Source organism: Taudactylus pleione, unplaced genomic scaffold (genome assembly GCF_031769625.1).
Source record: "Taudactylus pleione unplaced genomic scaffold, aTauple2 ptg000363l, whole genome shotgun sequence".
Classification (NCBI taxonomy): domain Eukaryota; kingdom Metazoa; phylum Chordata; class Amphibia; order Anura; family Myobatrachidae; genus Taudactylus; species Taudactylus pleione.
The window spans coordinates 1,435,981-1,457,292 of record NW_028284764.1 but is presented as its reverse complement, the minus strand read 5'-3'; the positions used below and the strand labels follow the sequence as shown (position 1 = coordinate 1,457,292).

Below are 21,312 nucleotides of genomic sequence, written 5' to 3'. Positions count from 1 at the left end.
CAGCACGCCCCCTTTGATCGGACACAATGAGCGAAGGACTTTCCTTCGCTCGTCGCGTCTGGCGCATGCGCACGACGGAGCTCCCTCCGTCGTGCGCATGCTCAGTGCATAACATCGACCCACTTGCGAGCGGACAGCCGCTCGCGAGTGGGTCTGAATCAGGCCCAAAGTCTACAATTGAGACATACTTGCAATACAGTCTGTCTCAGGAGTGTTAGAGATTTGCAGCTATGATATAAAGCTACAAATATTATAGGAATCCAAGATATATACATATATATGCATGGGCGCCGAGAGGAAGGGGGAGCGGGTACAGTTTACCAGGGCCCGGGCTTGATAGAGGAGCCCGGCGGGGCCTGGGTCCGGCGTCGCCCCCCCCCCCTCACAGCAGCTCAGCACACAGCTTGTGCTGGGCTGCAGTGTGAGACTGTTCGCGGCTGCTGCAGCAGCCAGAGCAGTCACCTATGGCTGTGGGGGCAGAGCGATCACACTGATCGCGCCCCCCCCCTGCTTAGCGCCGGGCTGGGGGGCTTACATGATGTTTTTTCCATTTTTTTTCAAGGGGGTGTGGCCACACCTCCCACTATTAGGCCACGCCCCCTCCTTTACCCGGGCCCGGCCAGGCTCTCTACGGTCCTGTATATATGCATTAAACAACTGATATTTAAAACCATGGATAATAATAATGCAAGGCTGAGACCGTGTATCATTCAAATTTAAACCTGTATGAGCTGTAAAGACAAGCATAAAGTGTGGAGAAAAATAGTTGTTTTCCTATATGTCCCACAAAAATTAAAGCATTGAATCTTCACTAAAAGCACCTGATGCTATATATTACCCATTTATAAAAGGTATATATCTATATGTGTAGAGAATTATAACTTAAGCCCAATGTTGAAATATAAGCACTGGGAATACACTAAGAAAGCTGCATTTATAAACCAATGAATACTTGGTATTGAAATAAAGCACGTGAAACAGACCGACGACAGGTGGCATTTTAAAACCACTTGTAATATTACTTTTCTACATATGTATACACACTTTTCTTTAATTTTTTTTATTTTAATTGTTATGTATTTTGCCTAATTTTGGACCAAGTAAAAAATCCCTTTAAGGAATTAAGTTAATAAAACTTATATTTGAAATTTTTTTCCAGAGAATAATTGGACACTAGGATGCATTGACCCAATGAGGGCACCAGACATGAATCTTATCTTTCTCTTCTGTTCTTCCAGTGAATGTTTAAATATGTTTGTTGTTATTTATTTTTTATTCTAGAAAGACGTTTAATTCAATATCTTTATTCAGCTCTTTTGGATCTAGTGTCTTCAACAGAAAGATCCATTTACTTTCAATCTTTTTTAATTCCTGTGTAACCTCCTATCCAATTTTGGTTTACTTTCTAAATTCCTAAGAATTTCAGACCTTTTGGGCCTTTACCATGCTTTCTAAAAAATTGTTGCGATACACAGTTGATATTGTAGATAAACTCTGCAATTCCAATTTTTATTTTTGTTTGTCTTACATATTGCTCGTGTATTACAAGATGTATCTTCTTTTATAATGTGCTTTTTTTTCTGTTCGCTTTGATCGAAAGCTTTTTGTACTTATTGTATTGTTTTTGCAGCCTATACAATTCAAGCAAAAGTGAGACCCTGTATTGCTTGTCCTTTTCTGTACATTTGCTTGTAATGGGATGTAGCTGGCAGTTATTTCCTGCTTGAAGTTTGTAGCTTTTTTGTGAATCACACTTTGTTTTTCAGGAATGAACAGCAGACAAGAATACAGAAAAATAATTATCCTGTGTGGTACACATACATTTTTTATCTTAAAATATTACTTTTATTTATCATTTTTATAAAACACAATCTTTTATTTATTATAAGTCTTAAAATCTAACAAAATAAAATGGAAAGAAAGTGACAGATATGGAAAAGAGTGGTGTGATTAATAAAGATGCACTTCCCACTACTCTGCTATTTTCCATTGGTAATAAAGGTTATACTAAACAGAAACAGGAGGGTGTTATTGTATGTCTTTATATACAGGAAATTAGAGCATATATAAAGACAAGTTCTTATTGGACCACTTCTTATTCAGGTGGTGGTTATTTTATTTTATTATCATTTATCCAGGTAGTGAGATAGTGAGATAAAGATATTTTTTTTATATAAGGAATATTTATCATAAAACCAAATTATCTCACTCCTTTGTTTTTGGATATTCTCCTGATTTTTAGATTTTTTGGTGTATATTCTGTAGCATACACAGTAATTGGCCACTAAAAGCCCCTCACATTGATATAATGATTTTCAGATACATTGGTATTGTGGCATATATTAATTATTTCCAGGTACATATGTATTGTGACATGTATTAATTAGCCACCTGGAAATGTATTTGAGTGACAATTTACCAGTATATATGTGCTAGTAATCTAGATTTCTGATATGTAGTAATTTAACCATTGAGAGACTTGTTTAAAGTGAAGGGTGTATCCACGTTGGAGAACAGTTCTACCCGATATCAATATAAAAGTCTCTCTACAATACGTCTTCACATTAGGCTTTTTTCACACTGCTATTACATGTAATGCTACAATTTTGAGGTCCGAATGGGTCTATATGCATCTTTCTATCTGCAGATCAAACAACTTATTGCCTCTTAACATCAGAATAACTGAGATCACATTGGTTTTAAATAGAGTGCTGTTACTTTAAGAACAAAAACATATTTTGCTTGCAACAATATGCACATTTCTTTTATAGTGGAATCAGAGTAGCGGTTTACTGCATGGTAAAAAATACTTTTGTCCGTACATAACAATTGTACAAAGGTCTCCTTATAGTAATGCCAGGTTAAATAGTTGCTTATCTCTCAAATCAGGCATTTCACACTGCTTTTGGGTGCAACTTTCAGGTCAAAGTGAGTCTACATGTATCTTTATTTCTGTAGATCGAAGAGCTCAAGGTCTTGATAAAGCGGTGGCCAGTGAAAGGAGCGTTGGTGTGTTTTTACTATGCACTAAACCACTACTCTGACTCTACTATACTAAAAATGTGTATATTAATATAATCAAATATATAATATAATCAAAAGGTGCTTTGATCTAAGAGGATAATGCTCTGTTTAAAAGCAGCGTAAGCTGAACTATTCTGATATTGAGCTAATCAGCTGTTTTCACCACACAGGACAATTCTTTTTATGTCTTCTTGTCTGTTGTTCATTCCTGAAATACCAAGGATGATTCACAAAAAAAAGCTAAAAAATTGAAGCAGGAAATAACTGCCAGCTACATCCCATTACAAGCAAATGTACAGAAAAGGACAAGCAACACAGGGTTCCACTTTTGCTTGAATTGTATAGGCTGCAAAAACAACGTAATAAGCACAAAAAGATTTCGATCATGGCAAACAAAAAACAAAACCAGCACATTATAAAAGAAGATCTATCTTGTAATAATACAGGAGCAATATGTAGGACAAACAAAAATAATTTTTTTTTATTACAAATGGAGAATAGCAGAGTAGTGGGAAGTGCATAGTTCTTTTTTAATCACACCACTCTTTTCCACATCTGTCACTTCCTTTACATTTTATTTCATGGATTTTATGACTTACAATAAATAAAAGATTGTGTTTTAGAAAAATGATAAATAAAAGTTATATTTTAAGATAAAAAATGTATGTGCACCACACAGGACAATTCTGTTCCTGTCTTCTTGTCTGTTGTTCATTCATTATTGTCAGTGGTAGCACCTCCATGTCGACATATATAGTTATGATACTTATATTTACTTTATATTAGGGGTCCATCTACAAATAAATGTATCAATGACCACACTCCAGGGCAGTTGGTAACCTCCAATAACCTGTTTTTTCAGGAATGATGGTTTTGATTTCTTCATCCAATTTCAGCACATGCCAGAGCATCTGTAGCATTTTTTTTATTGTTTTACTGTGGTTGTTATATTAAGGGATGTAGCCCATCCTTGAATCTTCATGTTTAGCTTTTTGCTTATATCGGATGAGTTCTTTCCTTTTGATTGTCTTCACTTCCTCAAGACTTTTCCTTAAATGTTTTTCCGAGTATCCCCTTCTCTATGAATTTATCAGTGAGATCCTCACTTTGATTTTGAATACATCATAGATTGAGCAATTTCTTCACAATCTTCTAAACTGCCCTCCTGGGATATTGGCAATCCATTTGTGGTGGTAATTGCTGTTGGTAAGTAGCATTGTGTTACAACCAACCTCTTTTACATGTGTTTTTCTTGACTGTTCTGTTTTCTATATAAACTTCCAAATCTAAGAAAACCACCATGCTCCTACTTATGGTTGTGGTGAAGTCCAGATTAACGTGGTTATATCTAATACCCAAACAATCCTTAACCACTAACAAACTACCTTAACCCTCGACCCTAACTTAACCCATCCCTAACCCAAAAAGGGCAGACTAGATGGGCCATATGGTTCTTATCTGCTGTCAAATTCTATGTTTCTATTGCTAATGTAGATGATGAATTTTTTTGAATGCTTCTTCTGGTCCAACCCATATAAAAGACAAATCGTCAATGTAGCGATGCCAACAAATAAGTTTGTGCTTCAAAGGTGTTATTGCTCAAGAGGGTGTTTTCCCATTTTGCATCAAACAAGCTTGCATAACTTGGTGGGTCCCCATCGCGGTCCTTTTGACATGTTGAAAGAGAAATCTCCCGTGTACCAAAAATAATTGTAACATAATATTTACTCCGTACTGTTCGCTATTAAATTGATTTGTTTGTTGGGTAAATTAGTCTTGTGGAAAGGTAGAACCTTGAATGTTCGCATCCTATGTCAAAACATGTATAGAGGGATTTTATGTCGCTGGTGCAGAGTGTGGAAACATGCCTTCCACTCCAGATTGTAGCCCCTATTTAACAACAAAGCGTAACCCCTTTAGGGCTCACTAAAGGTGTTATGCCTGGTTTCTGGATTTAATAAACAGTGGTAATCTAAGATTATTGCTGTTCGTCAAGCATCATTTTCGCCATCTTTGCCGGCAATGGAGACTGGGTGGTACCTTTCCAGCTTCAGTGAAGCCTTCCAGGCACTGCGGGGTTCCTGTGTCATGCGCATGTGCAGACGGACCATCACACATGCGCATAACACCGGCGCCCGGCGCTGGAAGCATTAGGCTGCCAGCAGGTGAGCAGAGGACCTCGCCGAGGAGGGGGACTTCGCAGTATTTTGACGCAGGGGTAAATATTGATAAATACCAGTGGATTTTTTGTTACTATCACAATGATACTAAATGAAAAATTCTGCCTGTATTTAGCTTTGTTGTTAAATAGGGGCCTTTGTAAGATCTGTAGGACATGCATTATGTCCCTTAGATAGTTTTTTTTCAAACAACTAGTGGTTGTAAAAATTGGTTGTTGTAGTGTGACAGGAGATTGATGACATTTTAGAAACTGTTGATCTTCTCGGGGATTCTTCAAGTCATTGTAGTATCTTTGGGAGGTGATTAAACAGTGGGAGGCAGATGTATTAAGCTCTGGAAAGTGATAAAGTGGAAAACAATAAATGACCAACAATCAGCTCCTAACTGTCATTTTTCAAACAGCGCCTGTAACATGACAGTTAGTAGCTGATTGGTTTGTCGTTTATCACTCTACAATTTATCACTTTCCAGAACTTAATACATCTGCCCCTGGGATCCTTGGATTCTTTATGTAAAGGTATTCATATTCTTGAAATGGTTCCCAGTTGTAGTCCCTCACTCAGATGTTCTTTTAGGGTTCTTTGGAACGGCTCAGATGGATCATTCACAAGCTAACATGCTATTGTTACATTTAACACACACATAGCACTCAGATTGGCAGGGATAATTATCACCGCTACTTCGGTAGCAGTGTTAGAGATTGTGGGGACACAAAGCCGGCCCTAGCCAAATTAGTGCCCTAGGCATTTGCTTAGTTTGCCTATTGCCTAGGGCCGGCTCTATTGAGACAGCTGCGGTTCAGAGCAGCTGTGCCGGCACAGGGCAATACTGACTTGCTCCGGTAGTTAAGTATCTAACACTGCAACACGTGTAAAGTTGGATTCTTAATTATCGGAGGCCATCCAGGCCCCCTATGAAGATGGATGTATCAGCTCGAAAAATAACCAAATCCAATGTCTTTGTTTTTACTTTTTACATTATTGTTACTGTAAGAAATTTGCTTGTTGATGTCAATCCTCCTGCAGTTGTAGTAGCCCTGTGCGCTAACTGTGTTAAAGGAGTCTAAAAAGTCCCCATGATAATACAAATGTTTTCCTTTGCAGGTAACAGAGAGAAATGCTGATCCTAAAATGACGCTACTGACCTATCTCCGAAGGAAATGTATCCTGCCCCCTCTGTGCTCGGCATCGCTAATGATTACTAAGAGTTCTAGGAAAGGTCTTTGTCCTTGACCTTGAACAGGGTTACTTTTCTGCCTCCCTGTCCCAAACACATTCAACCATTACCCATACAATGACAGAGAGGGAAAATGGTCGCAGCCTTTATAAAAATCTCTGATGGTCACTAGTTTAAGGAGGGGGGTTGTACCAGGGTAACCCATTGTCTGCCCGTATTGACTAATCCCCAAATTCTGGATCACATACAATAAAACTGGTCACATGACGTGTCCCATCAAATCAAATTAAGGAATACTAATCCAAACAGCGGGCCAGCGAACCCCTATGAGGTCTGTGTATCCCAGGTTCTCCCAAGTTTTCAAGAATAAGCTCCCTCCCCTTAACCACAACACAGACTGTGATGAACATCTCGCGTTTCCTCAGTTGTCAAAACGTGTGCAATGGGTAGCTGGGGTTTCCGTATGCGCAAAGGAGCTCTGCTACAGACACAGAGGGGGAGGGGTATCAAGAAGGGTAAAGAGTTGAGTTGTGGACAAGTTGAGAAGTTGCCTGTATCAACCAATCAGCTTCTACTATCATTTTATAGAATGTACTTGATAAATGCTACCTAAGCTGATTGGTTGCTATGGGCAATTTCTCCACTTGTCCATTCCTTCACTCTTTACACTGTTCGAAACATCATCCCAGAGTGTCACCTTCCTGGTGTATGCAGCATGAGTGATGTCAGCAGCCATCTTAAAGGAACCTGCGATGGTGGCGGACATGGTCCTAAAAATGTGCTCAAATCCGAAGAACCAATCAAAGATAGACTCAATTTTGTAGTGAAAGGCGCACATCCACTAGGCGATTTCTATGAGCGATTGAACAATAATGATAACGTTATCTTTCAATCGCTCATGAATCGGGCACATTAATGTCGGAAACTACCAGCGATGCGCACTCCCACTGGTCGTTTCCTAAATCAATCATTGGCCGAACATGCTGAACAACCTGACGATGTTAGGGGATGACACTGAACGACTGCTCCTTCAGTGTAGGCACAGCACAGACTGTCAAACAACGCACGATTACATTGTCGTAATCGTGCAGTTGTTTTGATGGGTGTTGTAGGTATTACCGCCGGCCGCATGGCCAGCGGTTTAAATCCCGACAGCGGCAGCCCGACAAGGGTGAAAATCCTGATCGTCAAAAGGTAAGTATGGCTAACCTAATTCTACCCCCTAACCCTACCCTTCCCTTAGGGGTGCCTAACCCTAACCTCCCCCCCAAGTGCCTAACCCTAAACCCCCCTTCCCAGCAGCCTAAACCTAAGTCTCCCAGGGCGGTGCCTAACCCTAACCTCCCCCCGGGGGTGCCTAACCCTAACCCCCCCCCTTCCCCTAGCCTAAACCTAACCCTCCTGGGAGGTGCCTAACCCTAAGTAACCCAGTGAGCCCTAAACCTAACCCCCCTCCTCCCTGCAGCTGTCGGCGCCTTGCTTACCTTTGTTCGGTATGCAGGGCGTCGGTCTTCCGGCGTATGGATAATGACAGGCGTTGAGTTTTCAATGCCTGTCATTAGTACCACGCCAGGATTAGAGAGTCGGGAAGCCGGCGGTCGGCGTTTAGACCGTCGGATTCCTGACTACATCTTGTTTTGATGTCTTCTAGTGGATGTGTGCCATAAGTTTAGATTGTCTGACTGGTTGCTACTAGTTCCTGCACACTTTTTGTTTTTTGCACAGTTTTATAATAAATTAATGTCCCCCAATAAATATGTTTTAACGTCACATGGTTTTTCTACAATGAACTCCAAGGTTTTTCTTTTTAATCTGCACTTACCAATCAAAGACTGGTTCAGTGATCACCCATCACTAGTTAAAACCTTCTCCTAGACTTGGGTCCCGCAGCTTCGCTCCTGTCCCCCTAATACTCTGTAACGGGTGTGGATTGATAAGTCTACATTTAGAACGTCGACAGTCAGTAGGTTAAAAGGTTGACAGGGTTAAAGGGTCGACATGAACATGTTTGACACCAAAAAGGTAAATGCATGATGTTTAATTTTATTTTAGCCTAACCTTAACCCTTTCCATGACACTAACCCTAACCCTGACACTAACCATAAAAATCATGAATATCCCTGTTTCTACCTTTTTTTTGTGCCAACCATTTTTACCATCTTGACCTATCTAACTGTTTAATCTATACCCTCTGTAATGTAAATTAATTATCCATGTGAGAGTGTGATTATCTGCCTCATGTCACCAACTTTTTTTTCTTTTGCCAGTAATCTGACCTCAACTAGATAATCTGAATAATAATTATAGTTAAAAATAATGTAGCACCAAAAACAATGCTTGACGTGTCTGTATTTGAAAACATTTCTTATATAAATGACAATTACATTTGTTGACGCAGGCCATACACAGATTGTAGGTGCCCCTCAGTCCCAGTATTTTAGCACTTTGCAATTTGTCCATGTCATTGGGTGCATTGGCGAGAATTGGCGGCTCGGGGATTGCGTCCAAAGTCCACATAACTTCTGCATGACTGACTTCACTCCCTGTTTTCAGGGTCTGGAAGGGATGTATCTATTTAGGAAAAGATTGGCCTTTGTGTGAATCTGGGTGCACGGTTTGGTCTGATCTGCGTCTGGAATATTTTGTACCGTATTTCCCAGTTAGGGGCTGTGAAGATAAGTGATGATTCAGGTATCGGAGGTTGGTGGCTACACAATGTTTGTCGTTCCCTTAACAATCTCTCCTACAGTGGGGCTACCCGGAACCAAACTGGGCTGTGGAGAAGGAGGATGCGGAGCCTGTACCGTGATGATCTCTAGATTCTGCATGTTCCAAAACAAAATCATGTATCCTTTTACAGCGGGGTTCCCAAAGTCAGGAAATAATTCAGAAATTCACTTTAGTTATATCACAAAACAAATGTAAAGTTTTTTAGCCAGAAACATTGAAATCTTTTTTTAAGCCTGTTAGAGGGAAAATGCCTAAGTATTGTCCCCATTGATCCTTATATTGCTCCACTTAAGTGCCAGGAGCTCAGGTTTGTATGCCGTGTCCACAACTTGGTAATTGCAATATAGAACAATGCGTTTCACTATTAATGGACCTCACGCATTCAGGATTTGGAAGCTTATTTAGGGTTAGATTTGCAGGTAGGAGCAAATCCAGCTCCTGGGTGCAGAACAGGCAACATTTTGTGCTGCAGATGAGGAAATGTAATAAGTACAAACTGATTTACAGCTGTGACAGGACCCCCTCCTATTTACAGTCAAGTGCATAAATATTGGGACATTGACAGAATTTTCATATTTTGGCCTCTATTCACCACCACAATGGCTTTGAAATGAAACAAACAAGATGTGCTTTAACTGCAGACTTTCAGATTTAATTTGAGGGTAATTACATCCAAATCAGGTGAACGATGTAGGAATTACAACGGTTTCTATATGTGCCTTCCACTCTTTAAGGGGCCAAAAGTAATGGGACTATCAACTCAAAAGCTATTTCATGGACAGGTGTGGGTTATTCCCTCGTTATTTCATTATCAGTTAAGCAGGTAAAAGGTCTGGAGTTGATTCTAGGTGTGACATTTGCATTTGGAATCAGTTGCTGTCGACTCTCAATATGAGATCCAAAGAGCTGTCACTATCAGTGAAGCAAGCCATCATTAGGCTGAGAAATCAAAACAAACCCATCAGAGAGATAGCAAAAACATTAGGTGTGGCCAAATCAACTGTTTGGAACATTCTTAAAAAGAAAGAATGCACCGGAGAGTTCAGCAACACCAAAAGACCCGGAAGACCACGGAAAACAACTGTAGTGGATGACAGAAGAATTATTACCCTGGTGAAGAAAAACCCCTTCACAACAGTTGGCCAAATCAAGAACACTCTCCAGGAGCTAGGTGTATATGTGTCAAAGTCAAAAATCAAGAGAAGACTTCACAAGAGTGAATATAGAGTGTTCACCACAAGATGTAAACCATTGGTGAGCCTCAAAAACAGGAAGACCAGATTAGAGTTTGCCAAACAACATCTAAAAAAGCCATTACAGTTATGGAACAACATCCTATGGACAGATGAGACAAAGATCAACTTGTACCAGAGTGATGGGAAGTGAAGAGTATGGAGAAGGAAAGGAACTGCTCATGATCCAAAACATACCACCTCATCAGTGAAGCATGGTGGTGGTAGTGTCATGGCGTGGACATGTATGGCTGCCAATGGAACTGGTTCCCTTGTATTTATTGATGATGTGACTGCTGACAAAAGCAGTAGAATGAATTCTGAAGTGTTTTGGGCAATATTATATGCTCATATTCAGTCAAATGCTTCAGAACTCATTGGACGGCGCAATACAGTGCAGATGGGCAATGCTCCGAAGCATACTGCAAAAGCAACCAAAGAGTTTTATAAGGCTAAATAGTGGAATGTTATGCAATGGCCAAGTCAATCCCCTGACCTGAATCCGATTGAGCATGCATTTCACTTGATGAAGACAAAACTGACGGGAAAATGTCCCAAGAACAAGCAGGAACTGAAGACATTTGCAGTAGAGGCCTGGCAGAGCATCACCAGGGATGAAATCCAGCGTCTGGTGATATCTATGCGTTCCAGACTTGACTTCAGGCTGTAATTGCCTGCAAAGGATTTGCAACAAAGTATTAAAAAGTGAAAGTTAGATTTAGGATTGTTTAGTTTGTCCCATTACTTTTGACCCCTTAAAAAGTGGGAGGCACATATAGAAACCATTGTAATTACCTACACTGTTCACCTGATTTGGATGTAATTAACCTCAAATTAAATCTGAAAGTCTGCAGTTAAATCACATCTTGTTTGTTTCATTTCAAAGCCATTGTGGTGGTGAATAGAGGCCAAAGTATGAAAATTCTGTCAATGACCCAATATTTATGCACCTGACTGTACTTCCCAACATTGTAAAATCCTAAATCAGCACATGGCTGACAGGGGCCATGACTGTGGGCCTAATTCAGAGGTGGGCGCAGTGTCAACGTCAGATGCAAACGCCCAATGTTTTCAGTCGGTGTTGCATCTGAGTCGCACTACGAATGTGTCCCGATGGTTACTGCCGGGGTACGCAGAATGAATTTGGACACAGACAATTTCGGTGGGCGTTCCTGGGAGGTAAAAGGGGGGTGGCTAGCCAGATGTGGGTATGTCACGGATAGAGATGCAGTTGCACTGATACTGGTGCCATGTTCCAACAGGCAGCCATTGGGAGTCTCCATACGAATTCTGTTGGCTGCGGTATTAGCATAAAGTTGTAGTCGCGGCTGTATTAGCATCCACTTCTGAATCAGGCCCTGTGTCCTTTCAGAGGGGTGTCCACGTAACAGTGGGCATGGTTACATCCCCATGTGTGTGCGGTATGCAGTATTTGCCCCACGTGCAGTAACGGAGTTGGTATGAAATATTGACGGCTGAATAGCCGCCGGTTCTTATACAGACCCTGGAAGCCCTAAGGGAGGATATCCCCACAGCGTTCGGTAAGTATTCTAACCCTCCCCTCTCCCCCCCTAACCCTAACCTTCCCTTAGGGGTGCCTAACCCTAACCTCCCCCCAGTGGTCCTTAACCCTAAGTCCCTCCCGGGGGTGCCTGAGCCTAACCCCTCTTCCCGCACCCTAAACCTAACCCTCCTGGGGGGTGCCTAATCCTAATCTCCCCTGGGATTGCATAACCCCCCTGCCCCTGGCCTAACCCTAACCCTCCCTGGGGGGTGCCTCACCCTAAATCCCCCACAGGGGTGCCTAATCCTAACCCTTCCCCCCCGCTGCTACAAGCTAACTCTCCCCGGCTTACCTCGTTCAGGATGCTGGGTGTTGGGATTTCAGTGTGGGGCTAAAGATAGGCGTCGGCATTTCAAAGCCTATCTTTAGTCCCGGCTAGGCTATCCGATATTGGGATGCTAACGGCCAGCATTCTGGGCGGCGGTAACTTAACCGCATCCCGCCGTAACGTGCTTGTGTTTTGCACCTATTGTCTGGCCTGTCATTCACTTCACAGCAAGTTGTTTGATGGTTCTCGTGGCTTTTTTCGTTTGTAAGCCCTGGATATCTGGAGAGGCAATAAGCAAAGAATAAGGATCTGGGTGAGCGATAGAGAACACAAGGAGGGACTGGGTGAGTCTTTATTTCAAATAAAAGACTTTCAATGCGGCGACTGTATATTTATTTTTCCTTAGTACTTCACTATGGAGCACTACAAGTCCCAGGAGGCACAATTAAAGAGCCACAAGTTCCAACATACCCAAGACTGCCAGTGTGTGCTGGGACTTGTAGTTCCACATATTAAACTAATGTATGTTTTTATATTTTACTGTTGGGTACGGAATCCTGGCGGTCGGGATGGCAGCAGTCAGAATATCGACAGCGGCATCCCAACAGTCAGAATCCCAACCCAATGTCCTAACCCTCCCCCTAACCCTAACCCACCTTTCCCGCAGCCTAACCCTCCCCACCTGCAGCCTAACAGTGGCTGGTGTACACTCTTGTAATGTGTCTTGATGAGCTTTATCTCTTTTTGAAAATATATATTTTTTGTAAGGGGTCTTGATGGACATTAGGGGTCGTGTGAGAGGTAGAGAGCTGTTGGTAGATGATTGGCTGATCTGGTCTGATATTGTTCCTAAACTCGAGGCTCATAGACACTATGCTGTAAACGCCTGCTTAGCGCCAGTCTGTTCTCTGCACCTTGCGTCCGTCACCACCGTGGAAGGAATAGGAAGCACAAAGACAAGGCTTCACCCCATACAAGTAAGTAACACCCAGAATAAGCAACGTTCCAGAGTCTGATTTTCTATAGCTCCACCCCCCAGTAGCTCCACCCACAGTTCCTGAACCTATTTTTCCAGATAAATAGCCCTGGTATAACAATATCACTGTAATGTACGAGTAACACATTTGTAGTTGTATAAATTCATTTGAGTAATACTTATCTGTATAAACAATGAGCTATTATGATAATCTTTTATGTAAAATTGCCATGATGGGGAGAATTCAATTATGTGCGATTATCTCACACCTGTAAGTAAGTGCCAGGGGGAAAGTTCCCATGCCATTGCTGGCGTTTACATGCAATTGCAATGGCATCTTGTTCCCTTCGCATGCGGGGGTGAGTTATTTGCATTCCCCCAAAATGTCTGTAGTGCCGTGCATGGGGAATTACAATAGTATAAACAAACAATATAATCTACAATATATAAAAACATTGTATACATAAAGTAAATAAAAACATATATGGACATTAGAGGAGACAGGGGCATATTAAGAGAGGAGGGGGCCCATGTGCATTCCCAATCCGGGGCCCCCTCCTCTATCCCCGGCACTGATGAAGCAGTAGACTCTGGGCATTAGGCTGCGATTTCCCTACTGTGCATGCGCAAAACGCCAGGAAAATGGTTGCCGTGGCCATGTTTTGAAGGCTGGCATCCCGGCTGCCAGGGACATCTCTTCCATTGGACTTTTAGGGCAGTTGACCAAGGGCCCAAAGCTTCAAGGGGCCCTCCAGCCCCCTGCGCTTTAAGAGGCCCTGCCGCTGCGGCCAGTTAGTAAAGTCCAACCCCCCCTTCCCCTGCAGCCGCGGCCAGTTAGTAAATTTCAGCCCTTCCCCTGCAGCCGCGGCCAGTTAATAAAGTCCAGCCCCCCCTTCCCCTGCAGCCGTGGCCAGTTAGTAAAGTCCAGCCCCCCCCCTTCCCCTGCAGCCGCGGGCAGTCTGTGTCTCTGTGACACAGCTGCACCGCGTGTGTAGCGCTGACCGGGCGGAGTTCGGTCAGCACTACACAGAGACAAGCACATTCAGCCGCCGGAGCCGGCAGCTGTGTGTTTGTTTTACCAGCCAATGAGAGTCAGACAGACTCTCATCGGCTGCTGCTCCCACTGCCGGAGCCGGGCATCTTCAGGCAATCACAGTGGGTAATGGGAGAGACGTCATGATGTCATGACGTCTCTCCCATAATGCAGAGCGGCCCGGGAGGACGGACGGAGGAGCGGATGGCGGTGGCGGGTATTCAGGTAAGTGTTTTTTTGTTTTATTTTGTATTATGTGTGTCACTACTGGGGGCACCACAAGGGGGGGACTACTACTGGGGGCACTACAAGGGGGGGGACTACTATTGGGGGCACTACAAGGGGGGCTACTACTGGGGCAATACAAGGGGGGGCTACTGTTGTAGGCACTACAAGGGGGGACTACTATTGGGGGCACTACAAGGGGGGGACTACTACTGGGGGATATACAAGGGGGGACTATTACTGGGGGCAATACAAGGGGGGAACTACTACTACTAGGGGAACTGCAAGGAGGAGACAACTACTAGGTGCACTACAAGGGGGGGGACTCTTCTAGGGGCACTACAAGGGGAGGGGACTGCTACTAGGGGCACTTCATAGGGGGGACTACCACTGGGGGCACTGCATCGGGGGACAACTACTGGGAGCTCTTTATCAAGGGCAATACTGGGGGTACTGCATAGGGGGGTCTACAACTGGGGCCACTATTTAAAGGGCACTGCATAAGGGGTACCACTAGTGGGGACAATGCATGGGGGGATCTACTGCTGGGGGCACTATATAAGGGGCATTGCATAGGGGGTACCACTACTGGAGAAACTGCATTGGGGGGACTACTACTATATAAGGGGCTTACTACTACGGGCACATTGGGTGGGTAAGGGCCCCAGTGCATTGCTTTGCCCAGGGCCCACACTGCTGTTAAGACAGCCCTGCCGGCTGCCGACCATCCATACCCAATTCCAACATTTCTATTGTCAGCATTTTGTCTACATACTTTATGGAGGTAAGTGTGGGTGCAGGTCCAGGAGGCAGAGAGTGTGAATGTTATTTTTGTTAAATTAAAGTTCGACAGCAGGCACGCGCCTTTCACTTTTATTGTTATTATCATTTATTTATATGGCGCAACAAGTGTTCCACAGCGCCTTACAAAGTACATAAGCAAATAAGTGACTAACAGTACAATACAATGCAGGACTAGGACATGGATAATATACATTGATACATTGGTGACCATAACACCCATATAAGCAACAGAGCATGAGCAACCAAGTGTTAGGTGTCCTAGTGGGGAGTAAGAAGTAGATGAAAATAAAGTAAGGAGAAGCACAAGAGAGTAGAGGGCCCTGCTTGCAAGAGCTTACATTCTAAAGGGGAGGGGCAGACAGACAGGCATGACACAGATTGGAAAGACAGAGAGGAGGGAGCATGTAGCAGCAAGTTAGGATGAGAGCTGGAAAGCATTGATGAAGTAGTGGGTCTTGAGAGCCAGTTTGAAGGATTGTAGAGAAGTGGAGAGTCTGATGGGGAGAGGGAGAGAGTTCCAAAGGTGGGGAGCAGCGCGGGCAAAGGCTTGGAGGCGGGAGTGGGAGGAAGTAATCAGTTGGCATGAGAGGCGGTGTGCAGTTTTTTAACGAAGAGGGCAGATATGAGTCTGAAGGGAGATGAGGTCAGAGATGTAAATGGGAGAGGAGTGTGTGAAGGCTTTGTAATCGAGCGTGAGAACCTTGAATTGGGTTCTGAAGGGGAAGGGGAGCCAGTGGAGGGCTTGTAGGAGAGGGGAGGCAGATGTAGAGTGTTTGGAGAGAAAGATGAGTCGAGCAGCAGCATTGAGGACTGACTGGAGAGGAGAGAGATGGGAGTTGGGGAGGCCAGATAGGAGGAGGTTACAGTAGTCCAATCTGCAGATGACCAGTACTAGGAGATGACCAGTATTAGGGTCTTAGTAGCATCCTGGGTGAGAAAGGGTCTGATCCTGGAAATATTTTTGAGATGGAAATGACAAGACTGTGAGAGGTTCTGGATATGTGGTTTGAAGGAGAGGGAAGAGTCCAGGATAACTGCAAGACAGCGGACTTTGGGGAGATAAGCCATGAGAGGAGACTGAGAAGGATCGGTCAGAGAGGTAGGAGGAATGCCAGGAGAGGGCAGTGTCACGTAGACCAAGGGAGTGAAGGATTTGCAGCAGGGGAGGGTGGTCCACAGTGTCAAAAGCAGCTGAGAGGTCAAGGAGAATGAGCAGAGAGTAGTGGCCTTTGGATTTGGCAACAAGGAGGTCGGTGCTGACTTTAGTGAGGGCAGTTTCAGTGGAGTGGAGAGAATGGAAGCCATACTGAAAAGGGTCAAGGAGGGAGTGGGAGGAAAGAAAGCTGTTTAGGTGGTTGTAAATAATAAGCTCAAGGAGTTTGGATGCAAAAGGGAGAGAGATAGGTCGGTCATTGGCAAGAGTGTTAGGATCAAAGGTAGGTTTTTTAAGAATGGGGGAGACAAGGGCATGTTTGAATGCAGAAGGGACAGTGCCAGAAGAGAAGGAGAGATTAAGGAGGTGGGCAAGATGGGAACAGGCACAAGGAGAGAGGTAGTGGAGGAGACATGAAGGGATAGGGTCAAGGGGGGAGGTGGAAGGGGGGAGGACTGGATAAGGGCCATGACTTTCTTTCCAGATACGGGGGGGAAGATGTCAGTGTAGATAAAATGAAAGGATAGGGATGATCCGGGAAAGAAGGAGGTGTAGTGCTGGGGGACTGGTGGGATTTGATATCCTGACGTATGGAGTAAATTTTAGATGTAAAGTAGGTAGCAAAGGCAGAGAGCAAATAGGGAAGGTGAGGAGGGGGTGGGCAGAGGAGGGAGTTCAGGGTGGTGAAGAGATGCTGGGGGTTTGAGGACTGGGAGGAGATGAGGTGCTTGAAAATTTACTCTTTAGAGAGGGAAAGGGCAGCACTGTAGGATGACAGCATAAATTTAAAAAGGAGAAAATCTGCCTTAGAGCGGGACCTTCTCCACGGTAGCTCGGCGGTTCATGAACACTTTTGCAGGTATCTGGTGCATTTGGAATGCCAGGGTTGTAGTGTGGATCTGTGAGGGTGAGTAGTGATTGCCGGAGCAACACAGTCAAGAGCAGAAGTAAGGGAGGCGTTGTATAGGGAAGCAGCTTGTTCAGGGCAGGAGAGAGAGAGAGCAAAGGGGAGAGAAGCGAGTCAAGTAGGGAAGAAACAGAAGTGGTGTCGATAGCCTCAATGTTACGCCTAGTGATAGTGGCCATAGGAGGTAGAGGAGGGGAAGGAGAGAGGGATAAGTTAAAAGAGAGAAGGTGATGGTCAGAGAGGGGTAATGGGGGATTAGAGTAGGCAGAAATATCTCAATGGTGAGTGAAGACCAGATCAAGAGAATGCCCACTCACATGGGAAGATGAGGAGGTCCATTGGGAGAGACCAAATGAAGATGTGAGGGTAAGGAGTTTGGAAGCAGAGGATTTCATTACTGATATCAGTGGGGATATCAGTGGGGATATCAGTGGGGATATCAATGGGGATATCATTGGGGATATCAATTGGAATATTTAAGTCACCTGGGATAATGGAGGGAAGGTCTGAGGAGAGAAAGTGAGGGAGCCAGGAAGCAAAGTTGTCAAGGTATTTGGAGGGAGGGGCAGGGGGACAGTAAATGACAGCTACTCGCAGGTATACTGGTTGGAAGAGGTGTATAGCATGAACCTCAAATGTAGAGAATGTAAGGGATGGTTCAGGGCGTATAAGTTGGTAGTTGTAACCAGAGGATAGAAGGACCCCAACACCACCACCATGGCGACCCCCGGGCCGAGGGGTGTGAGAGAATGTGAGGCCCCCAGAGGAGAGAGCTGCAGCAGAAGTGGTGTCAGAGGGTGAAATCCAGGTGTAAGTAATGGCTAGGAGATGCAAATTGTTGGAGATGAATAGGTCATGGGTGGGAACCAGTTTATTACAGACCGATCTGGCACTCCAGGGGGCACAGGATAAAGGGACAGTGTTTGTGGGAGAGATGTGAATGAGACTGTCAGGATTGCTGTAACGAGTATGTGAGATTAATTTTGGGGGCCGAGATGAATAGAGTGGAGAGTTGTGCGGGCACCATTGCCGGGAAGGGAACCTTTAGGCGGTGAGTAGGTTGCACATACACGCGCATGCGCCATCATGATGAATGATGACCTAATTATTTTCCAGCAGTTGATTTTTATTATATAGATTTTACAATATGCGGCACACTATCACATATATGACAATAACAATTTATAGTGAGACTGCATACTCACAGGCACTGCCAGCATCACCTAATACATTATTTGGCTCTGATATAATATGATTCTCTTCATGATCCAGGCGCTGAGAGGTAATGTATATATTATACGCTATTATAAGGTGGGAACTGGGAAGAGTTCACACTCACAGGCAGCGTCAGCAGCAAGAAATAAATTATGTAACATTATATATTAATCCCTTTATAATCCGTAAATTGAGAGATAATGTATGTATTATAGATTAAATCAGGGTGGGAAGAGACATATGGAGCGTGATCAAGGTGAAATTTTCATTTTATTTCCATTTCTAATTGTAGGAGAGGATAGCGAAGAGTCATGGCTCCCAGTGTGGGTTCTGCACACCCGGACTTGTAATGTCTCTCTACGCCTTGCTACGCAATACGCCCCAACCCAGCATGGAGGAAATTGAAAATGCATTCCAAGGTACAGGACATGCTGTAGACTGAACCACCTGTAGCCAATCAGAGCGTCTGTATGTCCACAGCAGCACACGGTATTGTTAATCTGTCCTATAAGTGTAGAACAATTCGCACACCAGCAGAATGTGAAATGGAGTTTTACATACTTACAAAGTTGAGCGAATATCGTCCTACTGTGCATGCGTCACCGACACACTGCGCCGGTGCCAAGATACCTTAGCAATGCTGCTTGCGGTGAGGATTTCTTTGCAAACTGATTGTCATTTAGGGAGCGTTTTGAATGACAGCAAAAAACGCAGGCTTGTGGCAGACATTTTTGGGGCATGTCTCAGTTCCCACCGTGATTCTGCGCGTCCATAGGGTTACTCAGATAGTCCTTTATCAAACAATCTGTAACCACCGCTGCGTGTTTCTACGCACTTGCTTGGATCTGCGAAGCCACCGGTGGGTGTCTCGGGGCCTGATTCAGCAAGGAACGCACAGGAGAGAGCGCATGCACTTGGCCGATGTTTCCATACCACGCAGGCATCGCACTGCACGTGCGCGACTAGCCAGTGAGATCGGGTAAGCGTATGCGGACTATACGCAGCGTGTACGCAGACCCCTTCCAACATTGATTGACAGGAAGTGCCGTTTGTGGGTGGTGACAGGGGGTGTTTGGGCTACGCAGGCGTGCCTGTGCGTTGGGACGCCATTTTAGGGGCATGCATAGTTAAGGCAGGGCGGCGGCATACGCAGCCACACCATCAGCTGTACACAGGAAGCGGCCAAAATCCTGCGGCAGGTCAGATCAGGTCAACCACTAATATGCTAATGGCTCCGATGGTTCTCAATGTTACCAATGTTTACGCTATCTTGCTTTGAGTAAAGGGAGATGGGCAGTTTAATATGGGGCTGGGCATCTGCATCTTGTGCTGCGGTCTCCGTGCGTATGCATTGATTAGCATATCCTCGCAGCGGCTGGGTGCGTGCGTCTGCTAGCGTGCGTTCCTTGCTGAATCAGGCCCTCAGTACGTTTCCAGGTGGCTCCATGCATTAGCATATTTTTGCACAGCAGCTGCGTACAGGATCATAGTTGCGATTGCATTAGTGTACGTACATACATAAGTGAACAACAGGTAATTACCCCTGATAGGGGAAATTACCCCAATTTGTTAAGTGGCGAAAATATCAAATATCTGTCATAAATACAAATGTGAAAAAACACATGACATACTGTATATTAAAATTGCTATCACCAAGATTCAACAAGTCCTAATTATTCTTAAATAGATTAAGGTAATTTGAGGCGTCCCTCAATTCTATCGGGGAGAGAAGGAGGTATTAATATACTCCTACTGTATATCATAGATAGATATGGAAAATTAGAACCTGTGCACTTATATATTGGGGATCTACTCCTCGGCAGTGGCCCAGTGAAATAAGACAGGCTGCTTCTGCTGATCGTGATCGCGCAGGGGATCAGGTAATGGGCTGCTAATGAGAGAGCAGTGGAAATAAGTAAGAAAAGATAGCACTGCTCTCTCATTAGCAGCCCATTACCTGATCCCCTGCGCTGCCTCCAGGACATCTTGGTAAAGGTAGCTGGCTGGCTAGCTTGAATACAGGAGCAGGAGATAGTGCTGGAGCGCACACCCTCCCAACACCCCCCCCTCGCTATAGACTGTCGTCGTAACAGGTATTTCAGGAGAATACCATTGAATGCAGCTGCGGTCTGTTCTCCTAGGTGGCTGCAATGGGGTGGTCAGGGGACTAGAATCAAAATGTAGCTTTAAATCTAACAGCCTAACATAGCAAAATTTTGGGGGCAATTCATATGTCCGTATTGCCGGACCCCTCTCCTGCCTGGCCCCATATAAGAGACATGCTGCTCCTACGGTAGTTATATCACTCTTTTAAATTCATACAACTCCGAGAAATTGGTATTATTTGGTCGCTCCCTGCTGTGAAATACAAGGATATTAGGAGTTAGGAAGAAGTCCTATGACCATAGAAAGCCTTTATTAGTTGCATAATAAATGTGATCTAAATAACACCCACACTAATGTCTAAATAATTGTATCCAAAACAGGAAATCTGTGTCGTTGTACAGGATATCGTCCCATTCTTCAGGGCTTCCGAACATTCGCCAAAGTGAGTGCTCCAAATCTTTGTTTAATTACTTTATCTGCCCCACATCCAGGCGAGAGGGCATAACGCTGGTGGCAGAGCTATCGATGCTCTCTTATTATGGTGGAACAGAACAGCATATAGCAATGGTGTCACGGCACAGTGTAGGGTGGTGTATTCTATGACAGAGTAGCATGCCGTATGCAATATACATTGTATGGATGTCTGGGCGTAGTCTCACCTTTTCATACGATACATATGTGTCCCGGTGTGGTACCCCTATGCTTACTAGTCCCAATA

General features: G+C 44.2%; 1 protein-coding gene across 4 annotated transcripts in view; it reads left to right on the top strand.

Annotated features, from left to right (window-relative positions):
* XDH (xanthine dehydrogenase) overlaps nt 1–21,312 on the top strand; it is a 140,225-nt gene that overhangs the window by 20,478 nt on the left and 98,435 nt on the right. For 3 of the 4 annotated variants that reach the window (XM_088444433.1, XM_088444430.1, XM_088444432.1), the window contains exons 2-6: nt 6,309–6,366; nt 9,131–9,227; nt 13,044–13,152; nt 18,781–18,907; nt 20,975–21,036. In XM_088444433.1, coding sequence (XP_088300559.1) covers nt 6,309–6,366; nt 9,131–9,227; nt 13,044–13,152; nt 18,781–18,907; nt 20,975–21,036 — 453 coding nt within the window. Of the gene's footprint in view, nt 1–6,308; nt 6,367–9,130; nt 9,228–13,043; nt 13,153–18,780; nt 18,908–20,974; nt 21,037–21,312 lie in introns of those variants that run through there. The other variant, XM_088444434.1, reaches the window with a different exon arrangement.